The sequence below is a fragment of the Ziziphus jujuba genome, chromosome 7 (assembly GCF_031755915.1).
Source record: "Ziziphus jujuba cultivar Dongzao chromosome 7, ASM3175591v1".
Classification (NCBI taxonomy): domain Eukaryota; kingdom Viridiplantae; phylum Streptophyta; class Magnoliopsida; order Rosales; family Rhamnaceae; genus Ziziphus; species Ziziphus jujuba.
This window is the reverse complement of record NC_083385.1, coordinates 21,004,308-21,024,413: the sequence shown is the minus strand read 5'-3', so window position 1 is coordinate 21,024,413 and position 20,106 is coordinate 21,004,308. Positions and strand designations below refer to the sequence as shown.

Below are 20,106 nucleotides of genomic sequence, written 5' to 3'. Positions count from 1 at the left end.
AAAGTAAAAATAAAATCAATAATAATAAATTTATTTTTTATTATTAATTAGACTAAAATAAAAAAGCATAAAAATTAAAACTTATTTTTAATTTGGTCTATTTTTCTTGTTTTTTATTGTTTGGGCACAAAATATTATTGTTAATTCTTGGTCTAATATGATTATTTTATTTTATTTTTGGTCTAATAAAAATACTTTTGTTAGAGCAAAAGTTCCAATTTTATTTTTATTTTTATTTTTATCTAATTTATTTATTTTTTATTTTGGTCTAATGTTTCTTCATGGTTTTGGCATAAAATATTATTATTAATTTTTGATATAATAAAATAATTTTTTTTTTTTTTACTTTTGGTCTAATAAAAATATTTTTACTAGACTGAAATTCCAATTTTATTTTTATTTTTAGTCTAATTTTTGGCCAAATTTTAATTTTAATTTTATTTTTTGTTTAACTTTTTTATGGTTTAGTAAAAAATTATTATTTATTTTTGGTTTAATAAAATTATTTTATTTAATTTTTGGTATAATAACATATTTTTATTAGACTAAAAATTTTAATTGTTTCTTTTTACTTTTTGGTATTATTTTAGTCTAAAGATATTTAATTTCTTTGGAATTTTAATTTGAATAAAATAAGAGTGGATACAATTTTCTGAATAAAAAAACCATAAATATAAAATGAAAAAAAAAATTTTTTTTCATTTTTTGGTCAAAAAACAAATTATGCCAATATGCTAACGTCATCCAACAACAAAATAAGCTTGTTAGCTAATTGGATTGATTTGCAACAAATTATAAATTTTAAAGTTCAATTCGCACAATTTCAAAATTCAGAGTTCAATTCACTCGGTCTTAGAATTTCAAGGTATTAATGTGCAATTAACCTAAAAATATTTTATTGTGCCCGTTTGTGATACAGGATAATCAAGAATTGGACTACTTTGGCCCAATGAAATAGTTCAGTTTGATCCTCTGCTCTGCATCACAAACGGATGTGCATTTTTTTCTCCATTCAAAATCAGTATAAGATATAAAGTTGATCTGCCCCAGCACTCTCAGGTTGATACCATGCAGCATTTGAATCACTGTGTTATAAAGAAAAAACTCATACTTGAACAAATTTCTGAAAAAATGCTCTGTTGCAGCTAGTACTCTTGTGAAGAAGAGAAATCCATCCACCATGGATGGTGATAGGGTGCTATGCAAACTTGTGCTTTTCATCTCATTTTCGCTTTTATTGAAACCTGATATTTTAACCTAGTCACTCAGTCAATTGAATGCGGATGCCAAGCCTGCATCAACTGTGTTTGATACACAGACACATCTCATATAATTCCAAACCAACAAAGCATGGATTCTTCATTTCAGATTCAAGAAAATATAATATTCTACATGATTCCTCCATAAATGGATGAGAATGGTTTCCAGCTACAAAAGCTGCTACCTTGTTGTTCACTTCAATCCAGCTACAACCGGGCATTTTCTTGACTCCTTGATCAATCATTTTCTTCCTTGCCATTTCTGCTTCCTTCCACCGCCCATTTGCACAATACAGATTCGACAGCAACACATAGCTTATCTCTTTATTTGGATCTAAGCTATTTATGCTTTTTCCCAAGTATATTCCTAATCCAACATCCAAATGAGCAGAACATGCTCCAAGCAGAGCCTCACATGCGCTAATTCCAGCAGTCCCTGTTTCAAAATACTTATTAGCCAACTCTTTTGCTTCAGATAAGTAACCACCTCGTCCGAGCATATCTACCATGCATACCGCATGATCCATTTCAGGGGAAAGGCCGTACACTGACACCATAGTTTCGTATAACTCACGACTTTCCTCAATGAGTCCTGAATGGCTGCAAGTCATCAATAGGCCAATAAAGGTAACTTTATCTGGCTTTATTCTGCTTGCCATCATTTCTTCATAAAGCTTTAGAGCTTGAGTAGCCTGTCCATGCAAACCAAATCCAAACAACATGGCATTCCAAGAAATCAGATCTTTGTCAAGAATATCATTGAATGCATGAGTGGAAGCTTGTAAATCCCCACATTTAGCATACATGTTTACTAAGCCATTGCCTACATATACGTAGGCATGGAAGCCATAGCAAACTATGCAGCCATGGACCATTTTACCATGTCCTAGTACTGCCAAACTTGAGCATGCATGAAGAACAGCTCCAAATGCAAAGTCATCCGGTTGGATACCATGTTCCATCATATCGACAAACAAGCTAACAGCTTGTTCCCCAAGACCATTTCTTGCACATCCTGAGATCATAGATGTCCATGAGACAATATTCTTGTAAGGAGCTTGTTGAAATGCAAGGAATGCTTCATGGGCATTTCCCAATTTCATATTGGCATCAATGATGGCATTCCAAGACACCTGGCTCAATGTTTCAATGGACTCTAAAGCCTTCACCACATCAGCATGGCCTCCTAGTTCAGCATAAAAGCTCAAAAGTGAGTTCATTACCTCCACCGCTGAACTCCAACCGCCTTTAATGATAAAAGCATGTACCATGCATCCATAACAAATTTCCAATGATTCAGCACAAGCATTCACGATAGCACTCAAGGTCCACTGATCTGGCAAGCACAAACTTTCTCTCATCTGTTTTAACAAAGAAAGACATGATTCAAATTCCCCACGCCGTGCATGACCTGCAATCATTATATTCCAAGCTATCTCTACTTTCCTAGGCATCCTAGAAAACACTTCATGTGCAACATCAAACTGATTAGACTTTGTATGTGCAAATAAGAGTGAACACCAAGTTGCATCATTCCTGACATTTATCTCTTCAAACACTCTTCTTGCGCTAAAAGGATTCAAACACTTTCCATACATATTGACTAGCGCATTATTGATTGGCAAAGAAGATTGGTAACCTAAAACTATTACCAAAGCATGAACTTTAGTTCCACTTGTAAGCTCACAGGCACCAGCACAAGCACTCAAAGTTGCAGTGAATGTGAAGTGATCAGGTAAGATGTTGGAAATTCTCATGCGGTAGAAAAGAGAGAGAGCTTCTTGGTGAAGACCCACTTGGGAATAACTAGCAAGCATTGCGTTCCAAGCAACTGAGTCTCTGTGGGACATTCCATCGAACAGTTTGCGAGCTGAAGTGATCCAACCTGATCTTGCAAGAGCTACTATCTTAGACGTGGTTTGGAACAATTCTGAGTTCATGTCATTTCTCTTTCAATATTCCAAAGAAACCCTTTAACGTAATGTGTCGCATCTTTCAACATGCAGATCCTTGTTAAAGAAGTGGGGTTTCACCGAATGCACCGAAATGATGGGGACCTCATGAGAGAATGTGTTGGTTTTTTGGTCTTATTTTGTTTTACATTTTAAGAAAATGTAAGGAGAATTTCTTTCATTAAGACAATCAAAGAAAATAGTCTTGGTTAAAAAGATTTATTGGTAGTCCTGGGTAAGTTGTTTGAATGTCTATGCTTTAAAAAATAAATAAATAAATAAGAAAAAGAAAATAAGAAAAATCATACGCGAAAGTGATTATGCATCGGACAGGATGACGTGTCATATTGAATTTGTTTGTTTATTTTTTTTAATATTTATTTTCTTTTGTGTTTTTAAGGATATATTTAATTAATATTTTAAATTTTTTTATGAATTTGAAACCGTTAAATATATTCAATATAAACTTTTATAAACTCTTAAACTTTTCAACTTCTCAAGCCTATCATATATATATATTTTTTTAATTTATTTTGATATTTAATTTAAACGTTTAAAGAGTTTTAAAAAATTTTTAAAAAAATATGTGATATTTAAACAATTTTTTTTAAAAATATGTAAAATTCAGATATATTCAAAATGCTAATGATTATTGAGACTTTTATAAATATAAATTTATATAGATTTTTTAAATTTAAAAAGGAAATATTTGTTACAAAATTTCTCCCTCCTTCAGCTCCCAAAACTTTTGCAAACTTTTGAAGATTTTTTTTTTATATGACTTTAATTTAAATTACACATTACATTTTAATTTTCAATTCTGCTCTTCCCATTATATCTCCAACATCGTATGGGTTTGATGATTTTACCCCGCCAATCTCTGTCTTATTTATTTACTTAATTAATTAATTATTTATTTATTATTATTATTATTATTAATTTGTGTCCTCTCTCACGTGCCCTTTGTATTTTGGAGAAAAGAAATTACATAAAAAAATTTCCCTATACTTCTTTCCTGGACACAATTAACTGTTTCTTTTTCTTTTTTGCTTTTATAACAATTAAACTTATAATTTTTTTTATGTGCCTGGAAATATATTAATGGGACAAGAATCCATTATTTGTGAAAAGAGTATAATATATATATATATATATATGGCTATGTATATATATATGAAATGGCTATGTATATATTTTATTTATTATTATTATTATTATTGTCTTTCCTTTTTTTGGGCTAAAAATTATTATTGTCTTTTTTGTGTCTTCTCTATTGTGCCCTTGGTATTTTGGAGAAAAGAAATTACGCAAAAAAAATTTCCCTATACTTATTTCCTGGACGCAATTAACTCTTTGTTTTTCTTTGTTGCTTTTATAACAATTAAACTTACATGTCATTTAAGTGCCTAGGAAATATATTAATGGGACAAGAATCCATTATCTGGTGGAAAGAGTATAATATATATATATATTATATGGCTATGTATATATATATTTATGCATATATTTTTACAAAATCACTTTTGATAGTTGCTACCGAGAGCTATTCATATAGTATGATTTCATTCCAGTTACATATTAAATTTTAATTAACTATTGATATATGTATATATACATACAGTTTTACTGTTGCATATACCGAATATGCATCACATTGTATATGTTTAATATAAGATAATATGTTGCTTGATAAAATATTAAATGTACAAATTATGGTACATAAGTGATATTTATCATAGAAAAATTATGCATAATATATACTAAAAGATAAACAATTCGTATATATCATGGAAAATTTCACTCATATCTTTCTTTTTGTTTTTTTGTTTTTTTTTGTTTTTTTTTGTTTTTCATCTAAGAAAATATTTATTCACATATTTATCAAATCTATTAAAATGAAAGTATAAAAAAATCCATAAAAGTCTTTCCTAATTTTATGAACTCCATAAAAGTCTAATCAAGTTTATGAACATAAAATAAATATTTCATAATCCTTTAAACTTAATAAAAACTTATAAAAGTCTATAAAATCTGCAAAAAATCAATCATTTAAAATAGTTTACAAAAATATTTTAAAATCCAAATTAAATATACCTCCTAAATTTCGTACGTATGTTGGACTACAGATTAGGCATACATTTTGGATTCATTTTTTTTTCAAAAGTTGATTGATTAGTACAATTACGGTAATTTGACAAAGTTAACAATTAGTCTTTCATATTCTCCACATTTCTTGAGTAACCTATTTGGTTTGGTTCTTATTTTATCAATCTATTAACTTTGTTTACAATTTTTTTATTTTTTTATTTTTTTCTAGTACATGTAAAATTGTTCCCTTCCTGATGGTAATGGATATGTGGTTCCCTGTATAGTACGGATAGAGTTGATGTTTTGGGTGATAAAGTGAGTGGATTCCCTAATTGTTTGATCCATTTTGTTTTTTTTTTTTTTTTTGGTTTTTTTGTTTTTTGCCAAAATAAAAATATGGGGAGGTGTTGATAGATTTTTGGAATTTTTCTCCTCCATTATGAAATGTTTAGGTTGGGGGCAATATCTTGATGGTGGATGGACGTGAATGACCATATGACAGCCGTGATGAACATGATTAGTGTTATGGCTATGATAAACGTGATCAATATTATAAATGGTATGATAATTGTCGATGTTATAGCTATGGGTTTGATGATCACAGGTGTGATGGCCACGAGAGTTATGCTATGATGAACGTGGCTGGTGTTATGGATATGATCAATGTTATGAATGATGTTATGATGAACGTCAATTGACTATTGAGCTTGAATAACCTTGTGGTTATGTGATTTAGATTAATTGACTGCCATATGTGCGTGGTGACACACAACGCACATACAACTCTCAAATCACCAACTATTTCAAAACGTCTCAAGTTTTAGTTGTAGTCTTAGCTTCTCTAGTTTTTTAGCTTTCATTGTTCTAGTTGTTTTATTTTAATGTCCTTTATTCATAAGGTAATAAAAGAACCCACTAATATTTTCCTGTTCTTTATTCTTAAATATAATTATTTGATTGAAGTTAGATTATTGTAAACTTTATTTTGTTTCAATTTTTTTCCCTTCAAATTTGAAGATGACAAACCTGGCATTTACAGAGATTACAACCTCTTTTATTAAGTTTTGACCAACAAAATTTGCTTATATCTCAAAAATTTATTCATTAGATAAAATGATTATGAATATTTAAATTCAAACTTAATGAGATTTATTAATCTTTAGTACCTGTTACTGTCATGTAAAGTCTTTAATTTTAATAAAGTTGAAAACTCCTTAATTAGAAAATTCTTATTGAAAGATATTTCTTATACTATTTTCGAAGATAAACTGATGTGGATATTATAAATGGAACACACATTTTAATAACAATTTAATTGTTACCTATGTTGGTTCACTTTTTTCATATTAAATTTTAATTTTAAAAATAAAATAAAATTTGAAGGATCAACATATAATACCAAGTGGGACGGGTAAGCCAATTTATATTTTTCGGCCAATTTCTATTTTTCCCTCTATTTAATTGTCGCCCTTGTGGAAGAATTCCTTTGGAGTAATAAATTGTTAGAGAAGGCAAAATAATCACACAAAAAAAAAAATATATGTGGCAAAAACTGAGTAATTTTTTTTTTTCCTCCCTTCTGGTTCTAAAAAAAATGTGGAATTTTTTTTTTTTTTTAAATCTTGTAAGCAAAAAAATTAAATGTATTGATAAGCTTGACCCGATGATTATAACCATTGAGAATATGTTTTTAAATTCAGGATTTAATCTTGACATTGATGAAATCCCTCCTTTCAAATTGTGATGAGTTAAAATTTGATCAAGAAAAATATATAAACCAAAACTAATGATCCTTAATATAAAAAAAAAAATAATATGCATCTGTAATGGTTGGGGAACATTACCTATGTAGTGGCCATCTATTATGTACTAAGTAAACTAAACAATTTCTAACTTTGAACAATGTTAAAATAAAAGCATATGTGATCTTCTATGCATCTTATAAAATAATTAGATATATTTAATCTATGGTTTTTAAACTGTATTGGGATTCACGTTTTAGTCCCCAATTTTTTATTTATTTATTTATTTTTTTTATTATTATTTTTTTAACAATCATATTCTCCAACTCATCAAAATATTCAACATATGCTAGTGACATCACACCAAAATCAAATATAATTTGTTAAATCTTGACTATATTTTTGTCTTTTTACTTCCATTTGTAAAAGAAGAGTATTCATCACGAAAATACAATTTGTCTGTTGAGTGAAAAATGAAAATTTTGCCCTTTAAAAAGTGTAGAAACACATGGGCCCTTGCTTTGGTTTTACATGACTGACATGTGCCGAACATGATGAGATTTTGGACGGAAATTTAAAATAAAAAAAAAACATTAACGATGCACTATTGTGATAAGTTTGTGGATGCAATTTTCAGAAAAAGGAAAAAAAATAAATAAAAATGTTTGTGATAAGTTGGAGTATGCAATTGCCAAAAAATAAAAAATTTAGGTGACCAAAATATGAATCACAATATAGAAACCATTGGCGTAATTATTTTATATAATTTTTTATAACGCCCATGTGGTTGCTAATCTGAATTTCGATCGTCGATAAAGAAGCAGACAAGGAAGCTCACTCATCAAAATTTATCCTTTCAAAAAAATAAAATAAAAATTGGCGGGTTGTTTTTTTTTTGGCTTCAAAATTGGTGGGTTGGTTACTTGGTTTTCCCTGGAAGGAAGAACATCAGCAAACCTGTACGATGTACAGTGATAGTATAAAGTAAAATGCATCTCCAAATATGCTTAATTTTACACATAATATACTTTGTAATAATTTTAACCAACAGAGATCACATGTTTTTTATCCAAAAAAAGAAAAAGAAAAAACAGAGAGAACAGGTTATTAACGAAGTGATGTGGTAAAATAATGTAATTACTTTACTGGTTGAAAATTGAATATAAACTAAATATAATTAATATAATTTTGCCCCAAAACTATGACAGCTATTCATTTTGCCTTAAACAATAAATCGTTCTAGTTTTTACATCATTTTACTCCAATTATGCAATTTTATCTAATAAATTTGGCCAAATTATTTTGTAACTAATAATTTAAGGATATTTGTGCAATTTTCTCTACACTGGGAAAATAAATCTTCTATGACATGTATTTTTATTCCCCATAATTTTTTCTTAAATTCAAAAAAAAAAAAGTCATCCTGTATTATTATTATTATTATTATTATTATCTTTCCTTACCAATTTTCACGCTCCAGACAAGCATAACTCGATACTTGTAAACTTTAATTAAAAGGATAGCAACTGAGGTGATGAAAAAAGTATCATAATATCAGAATTGAAAGTATCATCTAATTACTGTAAGTGGGAGCTTTAAACCTTTGATGATGAATCAGACGTCCAAAAATTACTAGGAAAGGTCTTGATAACCAATCTTAAAGTCATTTTAGAGCAATAATGTAATCCGTGTAAGCTGCGGAGACTCGTAAAGCTAGAGTCATGGAAAGAGAAATCAATCATAAACAGAGCCAAAAGCCTAAGTCCTTGCAATATCAACTTCTATTTCATACTATCCATTTTCTCATTATTTCACCAGAACCAAGCTTCGTTTTCCCACCAGATAATAATACTGAAGCTGTAGAATAACAATTTAGAAACAAAGCCAGATAATATCTTTTCTTATTTAAGTAAGGCAATTACACCGAATTCTTGCAGCTAATTAACCATGGTTAGAGTGGTATTAAAAAGTATGCCCAATTTCTGTTAGGCCTGAGAGCTAAGAAAAACAGCTATGATATGGCTATACAAACACCCAAAAACATCCTGGGAAAAATGTCTCAAGGAATCATGAATTAATGAAACTATAAGTCTTCTTAACATTGAAAGGAAAGTGATAAGAGTGTTAAGTAAAATAGCTTGTATTACATCCCACCAATAGAAAGCCCAAAGTGAGATGCGTGAAGAACAAAAGAATAGCCAGACCTTATGAGTAGTCTCCCATTATTTTTCTAAAATGTTCCTTAGGTGCTGCAATTGACAATGAACCAGAAGATTAATGACCCATTAAAAAGTAGAAGATGCTGCTAAAAATAAAAAAAGTCATAATACTAGTAGTTATAATAATTTTATTCATTTCTATATGATCAACTTACCGGGCAACCCAGTGAATCTCTCAAATTGTTCATATGCTTGTCCTATAAACATCTCCAACCCACTAACAGTTATGGCTCCAGATTCATCAGCTTCCCTTAAGAGCCTGGTTATTTTGGGGGTATAAACAGCATCAAAAACCAACGAGTAGGATTTCAAAGCATGCTGCAAAACAGAAACCCACTTAATTATCTTTGCCTTCACATGTGACCACAACTTTAACAATTGTAATGCACTTGAGGACTTCAAACATAAAATATCAGAGGGTTGAAACTAGGTTCGGTGATAACCAAGCACAAATACCACATTTGTAAATGTTTGTTTTCTCCACACAATATCACAGACAACATAGATATTTTTTTCTTTTCCTTTTCTTGTGGAAATATTTTGACCAGTTGAAAGAAATTGATTTCTATTTTTCTCCAAATCATATAATGTTTGCAGGGGGTCTCTAATGTTGGCCAAAAGAAGAACACTTGAATAACTTATCTACTCCATGCATATCAAAATAACATTGGCCATGCTTATCGGTTTAAGATTATATTGGAATGAAAAATTACATAGTATCTAAATTATAAAAGTAAATAGAATAATTTCGCTAATTCCCTCTTCAAATAAAAATCTAATAAAAGGTAGATTAAACTAACATCTATCTGGTCAGGAATAGAAAAACGACGAATATCTGAGTGCACCCTAAAAATAGCCAAGCTCAAATTGGCTTCAGGTTCACAAATTCTAGTGCTGTGTTTGAAGGTCTAAGGTTTCTCTAGGCTTTACCTCCATATAGGTAAACTTTTGTTAGCATTGTAGCTTATAATGACTCTTTTGACTTCCTAACACACACTTATAACTATTTTTTTTGTTTGTAACATTATCCTTGGCCTGTCCACCTATTGCTGAATCACTTACTACTACATGCTACTACTGCATCCATCTTTTTCTAAATCATAAATTAATTAGAATAGTTTCTGTTATTCACACACAAATCCAGAATGTCTGAATGCAAAAGCAGTCCATAGAGATGCATCTTAAAATACACCAAAATTGGAAAATTTTAATTCAAGTGCAGAAGAGTATTCATAGTGTGAAAGCAGTACAGTAAAGATGTTAAACCTTAGAAATAGGTGTTTCATCAATTTTTGGATGCATTCCTATAGATGTTGTGTTTGCAAGAATCATGCCATCCTCTGGGTGGAAAGTATCTAAGTCAGCAAGAGATAAAGCATCTCCTCCAATTGTGTCTGCAAGTTCCCTCGCTCGATCTTCAGTAATATTTTTTTTTTTTTTTTTTTGAAGGAAAAAAAAAAAGGGAAAAAAATAAGTTAATATTTGTGAATTATCATAAATAAGTTAATATTTGTGAATTATCATAGTGCGACTGACAACTTACATTAAACTGAAAAAGTGAAAAGAATTTTAAAGAAAGAAAGAACCAAAGGATGCTAACATGCTCTTTCAAGTAGCCAACAAAAAGCCAAGGCCAAGACAATGGCTGCATCAACCATCTGACAAGAATTTTCTTGAGATCAATTGCACATGCTATTACAATTTAGACGTAGAAATCCTCATGCAAACAATCTAGAAACAACCATGTTTCACACTGATTGAAAATGAGATAGAAGCAAATTCGTAAAGTTAAGGCATTATTTACTTGCGGATAAATTATAATTTATGTGGATATTGTATTTACTTTCAAATGATTGTCAATAAATCAACAGATTTTGTTTCAAAGTTCATCAAACAGTTCATATTTTGGCTTCATTTTGGGCATCAAAAGCATAAATTCAGTGGGAGTTCCTTCCTTCATCATTGTGCCCTTAGTATTGGGTTTGAATGTTTATTTTTCTAGGTTCTAATGTGGAACTGCTGGTCATCTATTGTACTCCATTTCCTTCCTTTTGCAATTTTTTTTTTCCCCATCTACATAGACTATGTTAAGTACTCATAATAATAATTAAAAAAAAAAAAAAAAAAGGAAAGAGGAAAAAAGATAATAGAGAAAAGCCACATAAGCGACCAGCCACAAAACAACCACTCAAACTAGCAAACCATAACATTTAAAAAACAGCCATTCTGCCAGCAAAAGTCAAGGATATGATTCTGTAATTTGTGAATAAATTTGTGGTATATGGGTTTTATTAGTATGGCTGGGTTTTACTGCTATTAGATTTTATTTAAGTAATGCTCTTTCATATTGGCCTTTGAGATAAATGCTGGTCATTGTTCCTGCAAGATAAGATCATCTTTTCTCTATAAACTTGTTTAGTCCTACATCCTATTAAATAATCACAGTTTCCATTACTAGGAGACAGCCATTTCATTAATGATCGATGCCAAACACAAAATCCTGGATATGATGCCTGCCACACACAAACACAGAGAAGACATGAATGAATATGCAAGAAGAGGATACCTACTTATTTATGAAACCATGTTAAAGCATATAGATCACAGTAACAAAAGTAGTAAGGAAAGAGAAAAGCAAAACAGAAACAATATGAAGCTGGAATGAACCATAGGTACGATTGGCAATCACAACCCTCGCCCCCTTCTCTTTTGCACCATAAGCAAGTGCCTTGCCTGCACCACCAGCACCAATGACGATGAACAATTTACCAGCTAAAGGTGAACCAGTTAGACTGCTGCTGTTATGTGAACCTGTGCATGCAAATGGAATCAAGTTGGAACACCTTAAAAACAATTATTTACCAGTAAAAGAAACCACAATAAATAGCTATTAAAAAAAAATTAAACCTCTAAGTCCATCCTCAATAGCAGTAATGGCACCAACATAGTCAGTATTATAACCACAGAGCTTCCCATCGGTTGGTCTCCGTATTATGCAATTAACAGCACCTATTGACTGATATTTGTTCAAGACACAAGTCAATTGGGTATGAGTATGATAAATATGAGTAAAATGAAAAGATAGAATCCGCCAACTAAAACAGGGAAGACTGCCTGTTAGACAACATCATGATAGAAATGGCTAGCTAATTACCTTTGCAACTGGATCAATCTCATCACAGCATTTAAGTGCAGCTTCCTTGTGAGGAATTGTGCAACTGTGTTTGAAATAAAGTTACATTTTCTTCTAATGCAAGCATGTTGTCAAAATTGGGAAAAAAAAAAAAAAAGAACTGCATAGAATATCTCAAGCAACATATTCTAACAACATATTATGTGTCAAATGGGTTGTGTTGTGCTCGTTGAACCTATTCATGCTTTTTCAATGCCTGTATTGGCTCATTTGTCTTTTATGTCATCTTGTATCATGCCCATATAATAGGATCTTAGACTTGAAATGACAAATTGGCCTAGGTACATTTCTGTTCATGCTAGAACCATCACGTGCCCATGTTGTGGCTGTATCATACCAATCTAGTGTCTGTTTTGAATTGAACCCTTATTACATAAATGTACTTTGGCTGTGCTAGGCCTATCATAGACCGATATTGCACTTGATCTTTAGGCCCACTGGACAGGACCCAGGACCAACATGGTCCACTATGTGCCTTTTTGATCCATTAGGCCCAGTGGACAGGACCGACATGGTCCCCTGTGGCCCTTGTGCCTGGCCTGGCAAAATAGAAATTATGCTGTGCCATCCCAAGCTCTCGATAGCCTAACCCATTTAATACCTCAATTATTAATAGGAAAAGTTGCATATTTAAATTTCTTTTTACAGGTTCCTCATCACTATAATCAATAGCGCACTAAAACATTCAGCTGTGAAAAGAAAGTACTAGAAAGCTATGATGTTGCAGAAAGAATTTGAACAAATTGTTTTGAGAATATAAAACATTTTTGTTCTAATAAAATAGAGAATACGAGGGAAAAAAAAAAAATTAAGTGAACCTGAATCCAGAAAAATCTGCAGATGAATAAGTTTGGAGAAAATCTGCAATGTCATCCACTAACAAGTGCACATAAACTCCATTGAAACCAACTGACTTGAATACTTCATTGTACAAAAGAGGTGATTTGCTGTGGCCAACAGGCTTTCCAATAATACCGAATACTTTTGTGTCGGGCCCTATATGTCTGAAATTGTATAGATTTAATAGATCCTTAATTGTTGGTTGACCAGGTGCAGAAACGATTCTTGAGTCAAGGGTCCCAAAAGTGAGAAAACCACCAAATTTGGCGCAGAGTATACGCGACATCAAACCCCTCTCACCCATAACAAGCCCTATTATTGGAACCTGAACTCACAATAGGACAACAATAATAAATTAAAACTTGCAGCAAAAACTAGCCAACAATCATAGAAAACAAAGGATAAAGCAATTTCCAAAGACATTCATTAAAGAAGAAAAAGGTGGGACGGGAGGACATATAGTCTACTATATATTCGCATCCATACATAACATAATAGTATAACACAAGCCCATATATGTCTTTACACCTACCCTTGCATCAAGATAACAAGTATTTACTATAACTTCCTTAGAAAACAGTTTTGTACAATTTGTCAATCGTAAGAAGCTCATTAGATTAGCCAAATCATAGAGCTGATGATATTCATCATTTAGTAATGAAGCTAAAATACTTGATTGGTCAGATTCCCCTCATTATCAGTTAGTCATGTTGGACAAAAGGAAAATAATTCTGAATTGACTTGTGCTTTGTCTAAAAAGTCTACTGAACTTATATCAGTCAAACATATATTCAGCATCAATCATGTATGCATACTGAAGAATGCATGTGTCATTGATAAAGTCTACTTAGAATTCATTCTTAATACCTATGAAGTGACAGTATTTATGGTAGCTGACTAGCTGCATAGCATTTAACTTAAATATCAATTTACAATGCTCAAAGTTTAAGATGCAATATACTACATATGGGGCTTACTTGAGAATGCACAGTTATCTGGAAAATGCGTGCAACATCAGTAATATTCAGGGCAGTTGTTGCAATCTTCACTATATCAGCTCCAGTTGCTTGTATTCTTGCAACAAGGTTGCCAAGATCCTCAACAGATGGTGTATGTTGATAGTTATGAGAAGAAACAATGACTTTGCATTTTTCAGCCTTCTTTCCAAGTATGGTATTGAAGAACTCATGAGCAACCTTTTGCAGAAATGAAATTGGATTAGTAGAAGGTATTTCAGGTCTTAATATTCTGGTGGCCGAAAGATAAATTTGCTAATTTTTATGAAAAACAGAACTATGTATATATTGTTGATTTGTATTTCAGGTAGAGAATGTATTCACATACTTCTCAATCCAAAATTCAATGCACAAGTTCGAAGCTAAAACGATACATCTAGTGCTCAATAAGCAACTCCTCGACTCATTAGTTCGCACTAAATAGATGCTCTCTCTCTCTCTCTCTCTCTCAATGAAAACTCTGTTACTCTAGTTTTGTGTTCAAATGTGCATATTGCAGGTGTTTAACCTACATTAAAAATTGTGAACCTCCAAGTACAAAAATGAAAGAAATAACTCATAAAAAAGGGAAATCCTTTGGAAGTTTCACCAGTCCTCTTGGGGCATGGCACAAGCCAAGGAGGAAGAGCTATATAATACAGCTGAGCAGCCATGTACCTCTAAATCACACTTGTTTAAGAGATTGACTAAACCACCATCATCAACCACTCGTGGGTTTAAAAGCACAGTCAAGATATAGCTAATTAATTACTTCATAGAATATCCTAAATTTCCAGATAAAATCATGTCAATTTTGGAATCATTTGAAATTAAACTTCATAGTGAAACAACCTGAAGCTCAACATCAATGTAATCAGCTCCAAACTCCATGGCAAATCGAAGTGCTTCCAGTCGCTCATTTTCATCACCATCATACTGACCACCTTCCCATGTTGGTCTACGAAAATACATATTATCAGATAGAACCATGTTGGGAGATTCTTAAAGGTAAGAGCAAGGAGACCATAGTAGACAACTATTGACCATGAGCAAAGAAACAATCTAGTAGCATGACAAGAAAGTGGAAAATTCCCCCAAGATCCCAACATTACAGAAGTGAAAAAAGTAAATATATAAAACCAAACCAGATATCAATGAGATACTTGAGGTTTAGTGAAATACAATAGCTGCATCCCTCTGAGTATAAAATTCAAGTGAGACATTGACTCTCTGGCTCAAAACATACATAAGCAAAAGGCAACTGCTATTATTTATTCATTTTCTCTTTTAATAAGTATAAAGAAGTAAAATAAATAAACTTGGCTGGAGAAATATTAGCACCATGACCTAGGAATATAAACCAAACCCTAATATGGTGCATGCTAAACTGGAGCAGATCGAATAGATATCTTAACAGCGAATTACACTGCAATCACTGTTGCATTGCAATGACAGATTTAATACATGAATTCCACAAATTCTAGATTTTCCATATATCTAATTGTTTATGCTACGAAGAGGCTCAAGTTGGATCAGTTTTCTCTTTATTTATTCAGTCTACCTCTATTTGCTCATTCCTGTATCTCTTCTTCATCTGCCAATCACAAGTTAGATAGTATTGAGGAACCATTAATTTACCCACAAAATAATAAAACTTAGCTTTACCACTATTTTAAATCACCATAGCAATTTCAAATTCTGAAAACGTAGATAAATAAATAAATAAAGAATTACAATTCCAAACTATAAAATGCCAACAGCGCAGTAGTGCACACAGCCAAAGAGAAGTTCAAGAATTAAAGAAATCCCTGGTGAAGAACCTGTAAGTGAATAGAGTGGGCAAAGGACATCCTCTAATCAGAGTTTTCAGATCGTCATGGGGATCGAAATCCTTTAAACTGTCCAATCTTATCTCCACAAGGTCAGCACCACTTGCTTTTGCCAAACTCATATCAATCACCATCTTATCCACTGTTTCCGCCATTAAAGGAGTGCAAACTAAGGTTGGATTCTTCCTCATTCCTTCACTACCCAATCGCAGACCAGCAGCAGCAGAAGAAGCAATCTTAAAATTTAATCACAGAAAAAGAGAGATTCACACACTTTGTGATTATTATCAGTATCTATAAGAACTAAGAATAGGAAAAATCTTCTTAAAGCTCGTTAAAAAAATGCTTTAAAAAACCACAGGTCAGAGAAATAATCATAATCTAATCCTTTTTTTATTTTCCAATTTCAACAGTAAAATTCAAGTCAGAGCAAAATAAATATGGTGTTAGGTGAAAGAAGAACCATATTCCAGCCAATTAAGTTAATCACAACCAACTGCATTGAAATTAAAAAAAAGAAATAAAGAAGTGAAAATAAATAAATTATCGAATAGACACGCGATAGGTTGGGAATGAACTGAAAATTATAGTGTGGGATTACATTCATGCGAGTTTTTCTCGGAATCCAAACAGCAACGAAGATTGGAAGAGTGAGTTTACCGCAAAGTTCGTGGTGTCCATTGCGGCGTGTTGGAGGTTTTGACTACGAAGCCGAACGACGAAGGGGATGTGGTTTTGTTGGTTGAGGGGGGGTCCGTACAGTATGCAAATGGAGAGGGTGAGTACGGGACTTCGTAGAACAGTTTGATGACGAAGTTATACATGTACGCATAGCTTTCTTTGTTTCTGTACCTAACTTTCTAGGTGCCAATATTACCAACCAAAAAGAGAACTTTCTGTGTACCAAAATTTAGAACGTCTTTTATCTTCAAGTTAGTTGATATGTACAATTATATATAGAAGTACAATTTTACGAAATTCTTTTCTTAATTGAAGAAAATGATATTTGATCTTGTAATTTAATTTTAGTTTATGCGTTTTTTTTTAATGTAATAAAAGCATTGTTGTTATGTATTATTAATTAATTTCTTACCAATTTAAGTGTAAATTCTAATTTACCCCTCCAACTTTTTTTCTTTTTTAAGAATTTACTCCTCCAACTTTCACAATGATCTCTTTTTTCAATTATTGGTTAGAACAATATAACTTTTCAACTTTTTTTTAATTTTTTTTTAGGGATTATGTCACCTTTAAATCATATTTATAATGGTCTAAAATATTAAATCATATTAAATTAGTCTCATAAAAATTTAGAACTTCAAGTCACAACATAAAAAGTTTGTTAAAGTGATACGAATCTAGATCGACTCACTCCTAAACTCTTATTATATTAGCTCGGATCGAAAATTAATTTGAGATTTTGATGGTCACTTTAACCTCTAATCAACTTGTGATTAAAAACATTAGTATATGATAAAGATGCCACAATAGATGATGGATGGCATATTGATAAGTTCAATTAAAACACTTGATTTCTATTAAGTGTTTTAGGTGTTCAAAAATCTTTACCAAAATCACTCCTTCATGTGTTTCACTCAAATAAAGTCTTGACACTCGTGTTCGCACATTAATTTCGCCTTTTATCTATCTTTTAAGTTCATACTCTTTTGTATTTTTCCACTCAAAGAATTATCTCAAAGTTCTAATTAGAACACACACAAAATAGCAACTAGATCACAAATACGTTTTAATTAAACTTATCAAAAAAATAGCAACTAAAAACAAACAAATACCGAGTGAATTGACAAAACCTAGTCTTGGCCTAACTAACCAACCAAAAATAAAGTCAATCAACAAGCAATTTTCAAATTTATCAAGAAACAAACCAGAATAATAAGAACCCAAAATTTCAAGGATAAAATTTAGAAAAGAAATTCAAAAATGGACAGAAGCAATTCGAACAAAACTTGGAATAGCCGTTGGTTATTGTTCTTGTAATTTAAGGTTTTTGTCTCAATTCCTTTAACCAATTTTAATCCTATCAATTTTAGCACTCAAAATTCAAATATTCAACAATAAAAATTGAATTTTCCAGCAACTTAAGATATCACAATTCAATTTCCAGCTCAAACAAATTCAACCTCTAAATTTTTTAGCAAACTGGCCTTTTGTAAATTTTTTTTTTGCATTCTCGACTTTTATCTTTTATCTTTATTCTTTTTTATTATTATTAACACAAATAGAATGATGCAAACACAATTTCCAGCAGCACCAAAAACAACACAAACCGCAATTCCAAACCAAACACAAGCTCAAACCCGTGGCCACACAAATTGCAAATTTTGTGAGTTTGCAATATGTTGCCGCAAACCTTCTTTTTTTTTTTTTTAATTTTTATGCAGAATGTGTATGAACTATGAACAATCTCAACCTAATGTTAAAATTGTAGAATAACAAAAAAATAAATAAATCAAATAAGATAGATCAAATCTAAACAAATTTGGCTCTGATACAAAATGATATGAACCTAGGTCAACTTGCTCTTAAACCCGTATTATATTAGCCCGGATCATAATTAAGTTTAGATTCTAATGAAAACCTTAACCCCTAATCAACTTATGATTAGAAACCTTGGTTTATGATGAAGACGCCACAATAGGTGATGGATGTCCTATTGATAAGTCAAACTAAAACATTTGAATTTTATTAAGTGTTTTAGGTGTTCAAAGAGAACAAAGAGAATTATTTCTCACAGATAAATTTCTGAAAAATATTTAAGCTGCCTTCTCATTGAAAAATCAGCATTTTAAATAGGCTAAGAGTATAAAATAAAAACCCTAAATTATGAGGGAACAATTCGGCCAATGACAAAGAAAAGCAATGGTGGCCGAATTTCACTTAGTTTCCCAATCCTAGTTTGTATTAAGTAATTCCTTTATTTTGAATTAGGAATTAATTAATTTACAATTGAAATAATAAAATATCAAATTTTCTAAGCTAATTTATGCAGCAAATAAACAAATAAAAACCAAAATAAAAGACAGTTTCCTAAAACAAAAAGTCAAACTCAAATTAGGAAACTAGTTGACTAGTTGATAACTAAGCTGTCTTTATCTAATCTCTAGCTAGGTTAGGCTCAAAATTAGCTCTCATATGCCATGTAGGATGCCAAATGAGATTAATAATGATTCCCATACATTGCCTCTTGATTGGAATAAGTCAAACTTGCTTGAACAACAAAAGAAGTCAAAGTTAGCACCTAAATTGATGATTTTCGGCCCTTATGAAGCTTCATGCACACATGCCTCATTTGAATGGCTTAGCTTCAGTATTGACATGATTCCATGGCCTTTTGGTGATATCAATTGAGTTCATCAAGTGTTGGGCCCATTCTTTACTGTCCGGGATCCAAAAATGTACCAAAACAACTTGCCGGGTCCATTTCCGCCTTTGTAACTTGGATACACAAGATGGGCTTTGGATCTTTGGATAATTTCATGTACTCTTGATATTGAATCACTCCTTGGATGAAGCTATCTAGATTGTCTTTGAATTTCCTAGCTTGTGCCTTAGTGATTGGTCCCGACTTCATTTGTAAAGGGTCAACACCCTAGCAGATAATTGGTTGTATGGGTAAGGGCAGATTCTCATCGTAAAGGTTAATCAAAACTGCTAAGTTAGGGATGATTGAAGAAATTGTGGAGGAAGTTACAATGTTGGAAGGAGAAACTTTTGTCAAAAGCTGGAAATAACAGATTAATCAAAGTAATAAGATCAGCAATTTCCACTTACATTATGAGTTGTTTTTGGCTTATTAAGAAAACTTATGATAGTTTAGATGCAATGATGGCAAGGTTTTAGTTGGGGAGTGTTGGAGGGAAGAGAGAAATGCTTTGGCTTGCATGGGATGAACTCTGTGGAATAAAAAATGAAAGGGGACTCGACTTTCGGTCTTTAGAAGAGTTCAATAAAGCTTTAGGGACAAAACA

General features: G+C 31.6%; 2 protein-coding genes across 5 annotated transcripts; both read right to left on the bottom strand.

The window, feature by feature from the left end:
- Positions 1–743: 743 nt before the first annotated feature.
- LOC107425506 (pentatricopeptide repeat-containing protein At2g36980, mitochondrial) lies at positions 744–3,484 on the bottom strand. 2 transcript variants are annotated; one of them, XM_016035515.4, is made up of 2 exons: positions 2,912–3,484; positions 744–2,620 (listed from the first exon to the last, which is right to left on the bottom strand). In XM_016035515.4, the coding sequence occupies exons 1-2, from the start codon at positions 3,197–3,199 to the stop codon at positions 1,298–1,300; spliced, it is 1,611 nt and encodes a 536-aa protein (XP_015891001.3). In that variant the 5' UTR covers positions 3,200–3,484; the 3' UTR covers positions 744–1,297. The 2 variants fall into 2 exon arrangements, with proteins under 2 accessions (XP_015891001.3, XP_015891000.3); XM_016035514.4 differs by having other exon boundaries at positions 744–3,484.
- Positions 3,485–8,912: 5,428 nt separating this feature from the next.
- LOC107425515 (bifunctional 3-dehydroquinate dehydratase/shikimate dehydrogenase, chloroplastic) lies at positions 8,913–17,026 on the bottom strand. 3 transcript variants are annotated; one of them, XM_016035524.4, is made up of 11 exons: positions 16,719–17,022; positions 16,109–16,353; positions 15,141–15,246; positions 14,271–14,489; positions 13,272–13,618; positions 12,415–12,478; positions 12,168–12,276; positions 11,928–12,071; positions 10,527–10,675; positions 9,416–9,578; positions 8,913–9,290 (listed from the first exon to the last, which is right to left on the bottom strand). In XM_016035524.4, exons 1-11 carry the CDS (start codon positions 16,722–16,724, stop codon positions 9,247–9,249), a joined length of 1,596 nt encoding a protein of 531 aa, XP_015891010.3. In that variant the 5' UTR covers positions 16,725–17,022; the 3' UTR covers positions 8,913–9,246. The 3 variants fall into 3 exon arrangements, with proteins under 3 accessions (XP_015891010.3, XP_015891009.3, XP_048335117.2); XM_016035523.4 differs by having other exon boundaries at positions 16,778–17,021; XM_048479160.2 differs by lacking the exons at positions 8,913–9,290; positions 9,416–9,578; positions 10,527–10,675 and adding an exon at positions 11,372–11,773 and having other exon boundaries at positions 16,778–17,026.
- Between the last annotated feature and the right edge of the window lie 3,080 nt (positions 17,027–20,106).

Bases quoted from the DNA above. Each gene is read 5' to 3' on its own strand.
- LOC107425506 (XM_016035514.4), bottom strand. From the start codon at position 3,199: ATGAACTCAGAATTGTTCCAAACCACGTCTAAGATAGTAGCTCTTGCA.
- LOC107425515 (XM_016035523.4), bottom strand. From the start codon at position 16,798: ATGGACACCACGAACTTTGCG. The intron at 15,247-16,108 runs GTTCTTCACCAG...GTATTTTCGTAG, and splicing joins CCCACTCTATTCACTTACAG to ACCAACATGGGAAGGTGGTC. The intron at 9,579-10,526 runs GTTTAACATCTT...TCTGTTTTGCAG, and splicing joins ATGAAACACCTATTTCTAAG to CATGCTTTGAAATCCTACTC.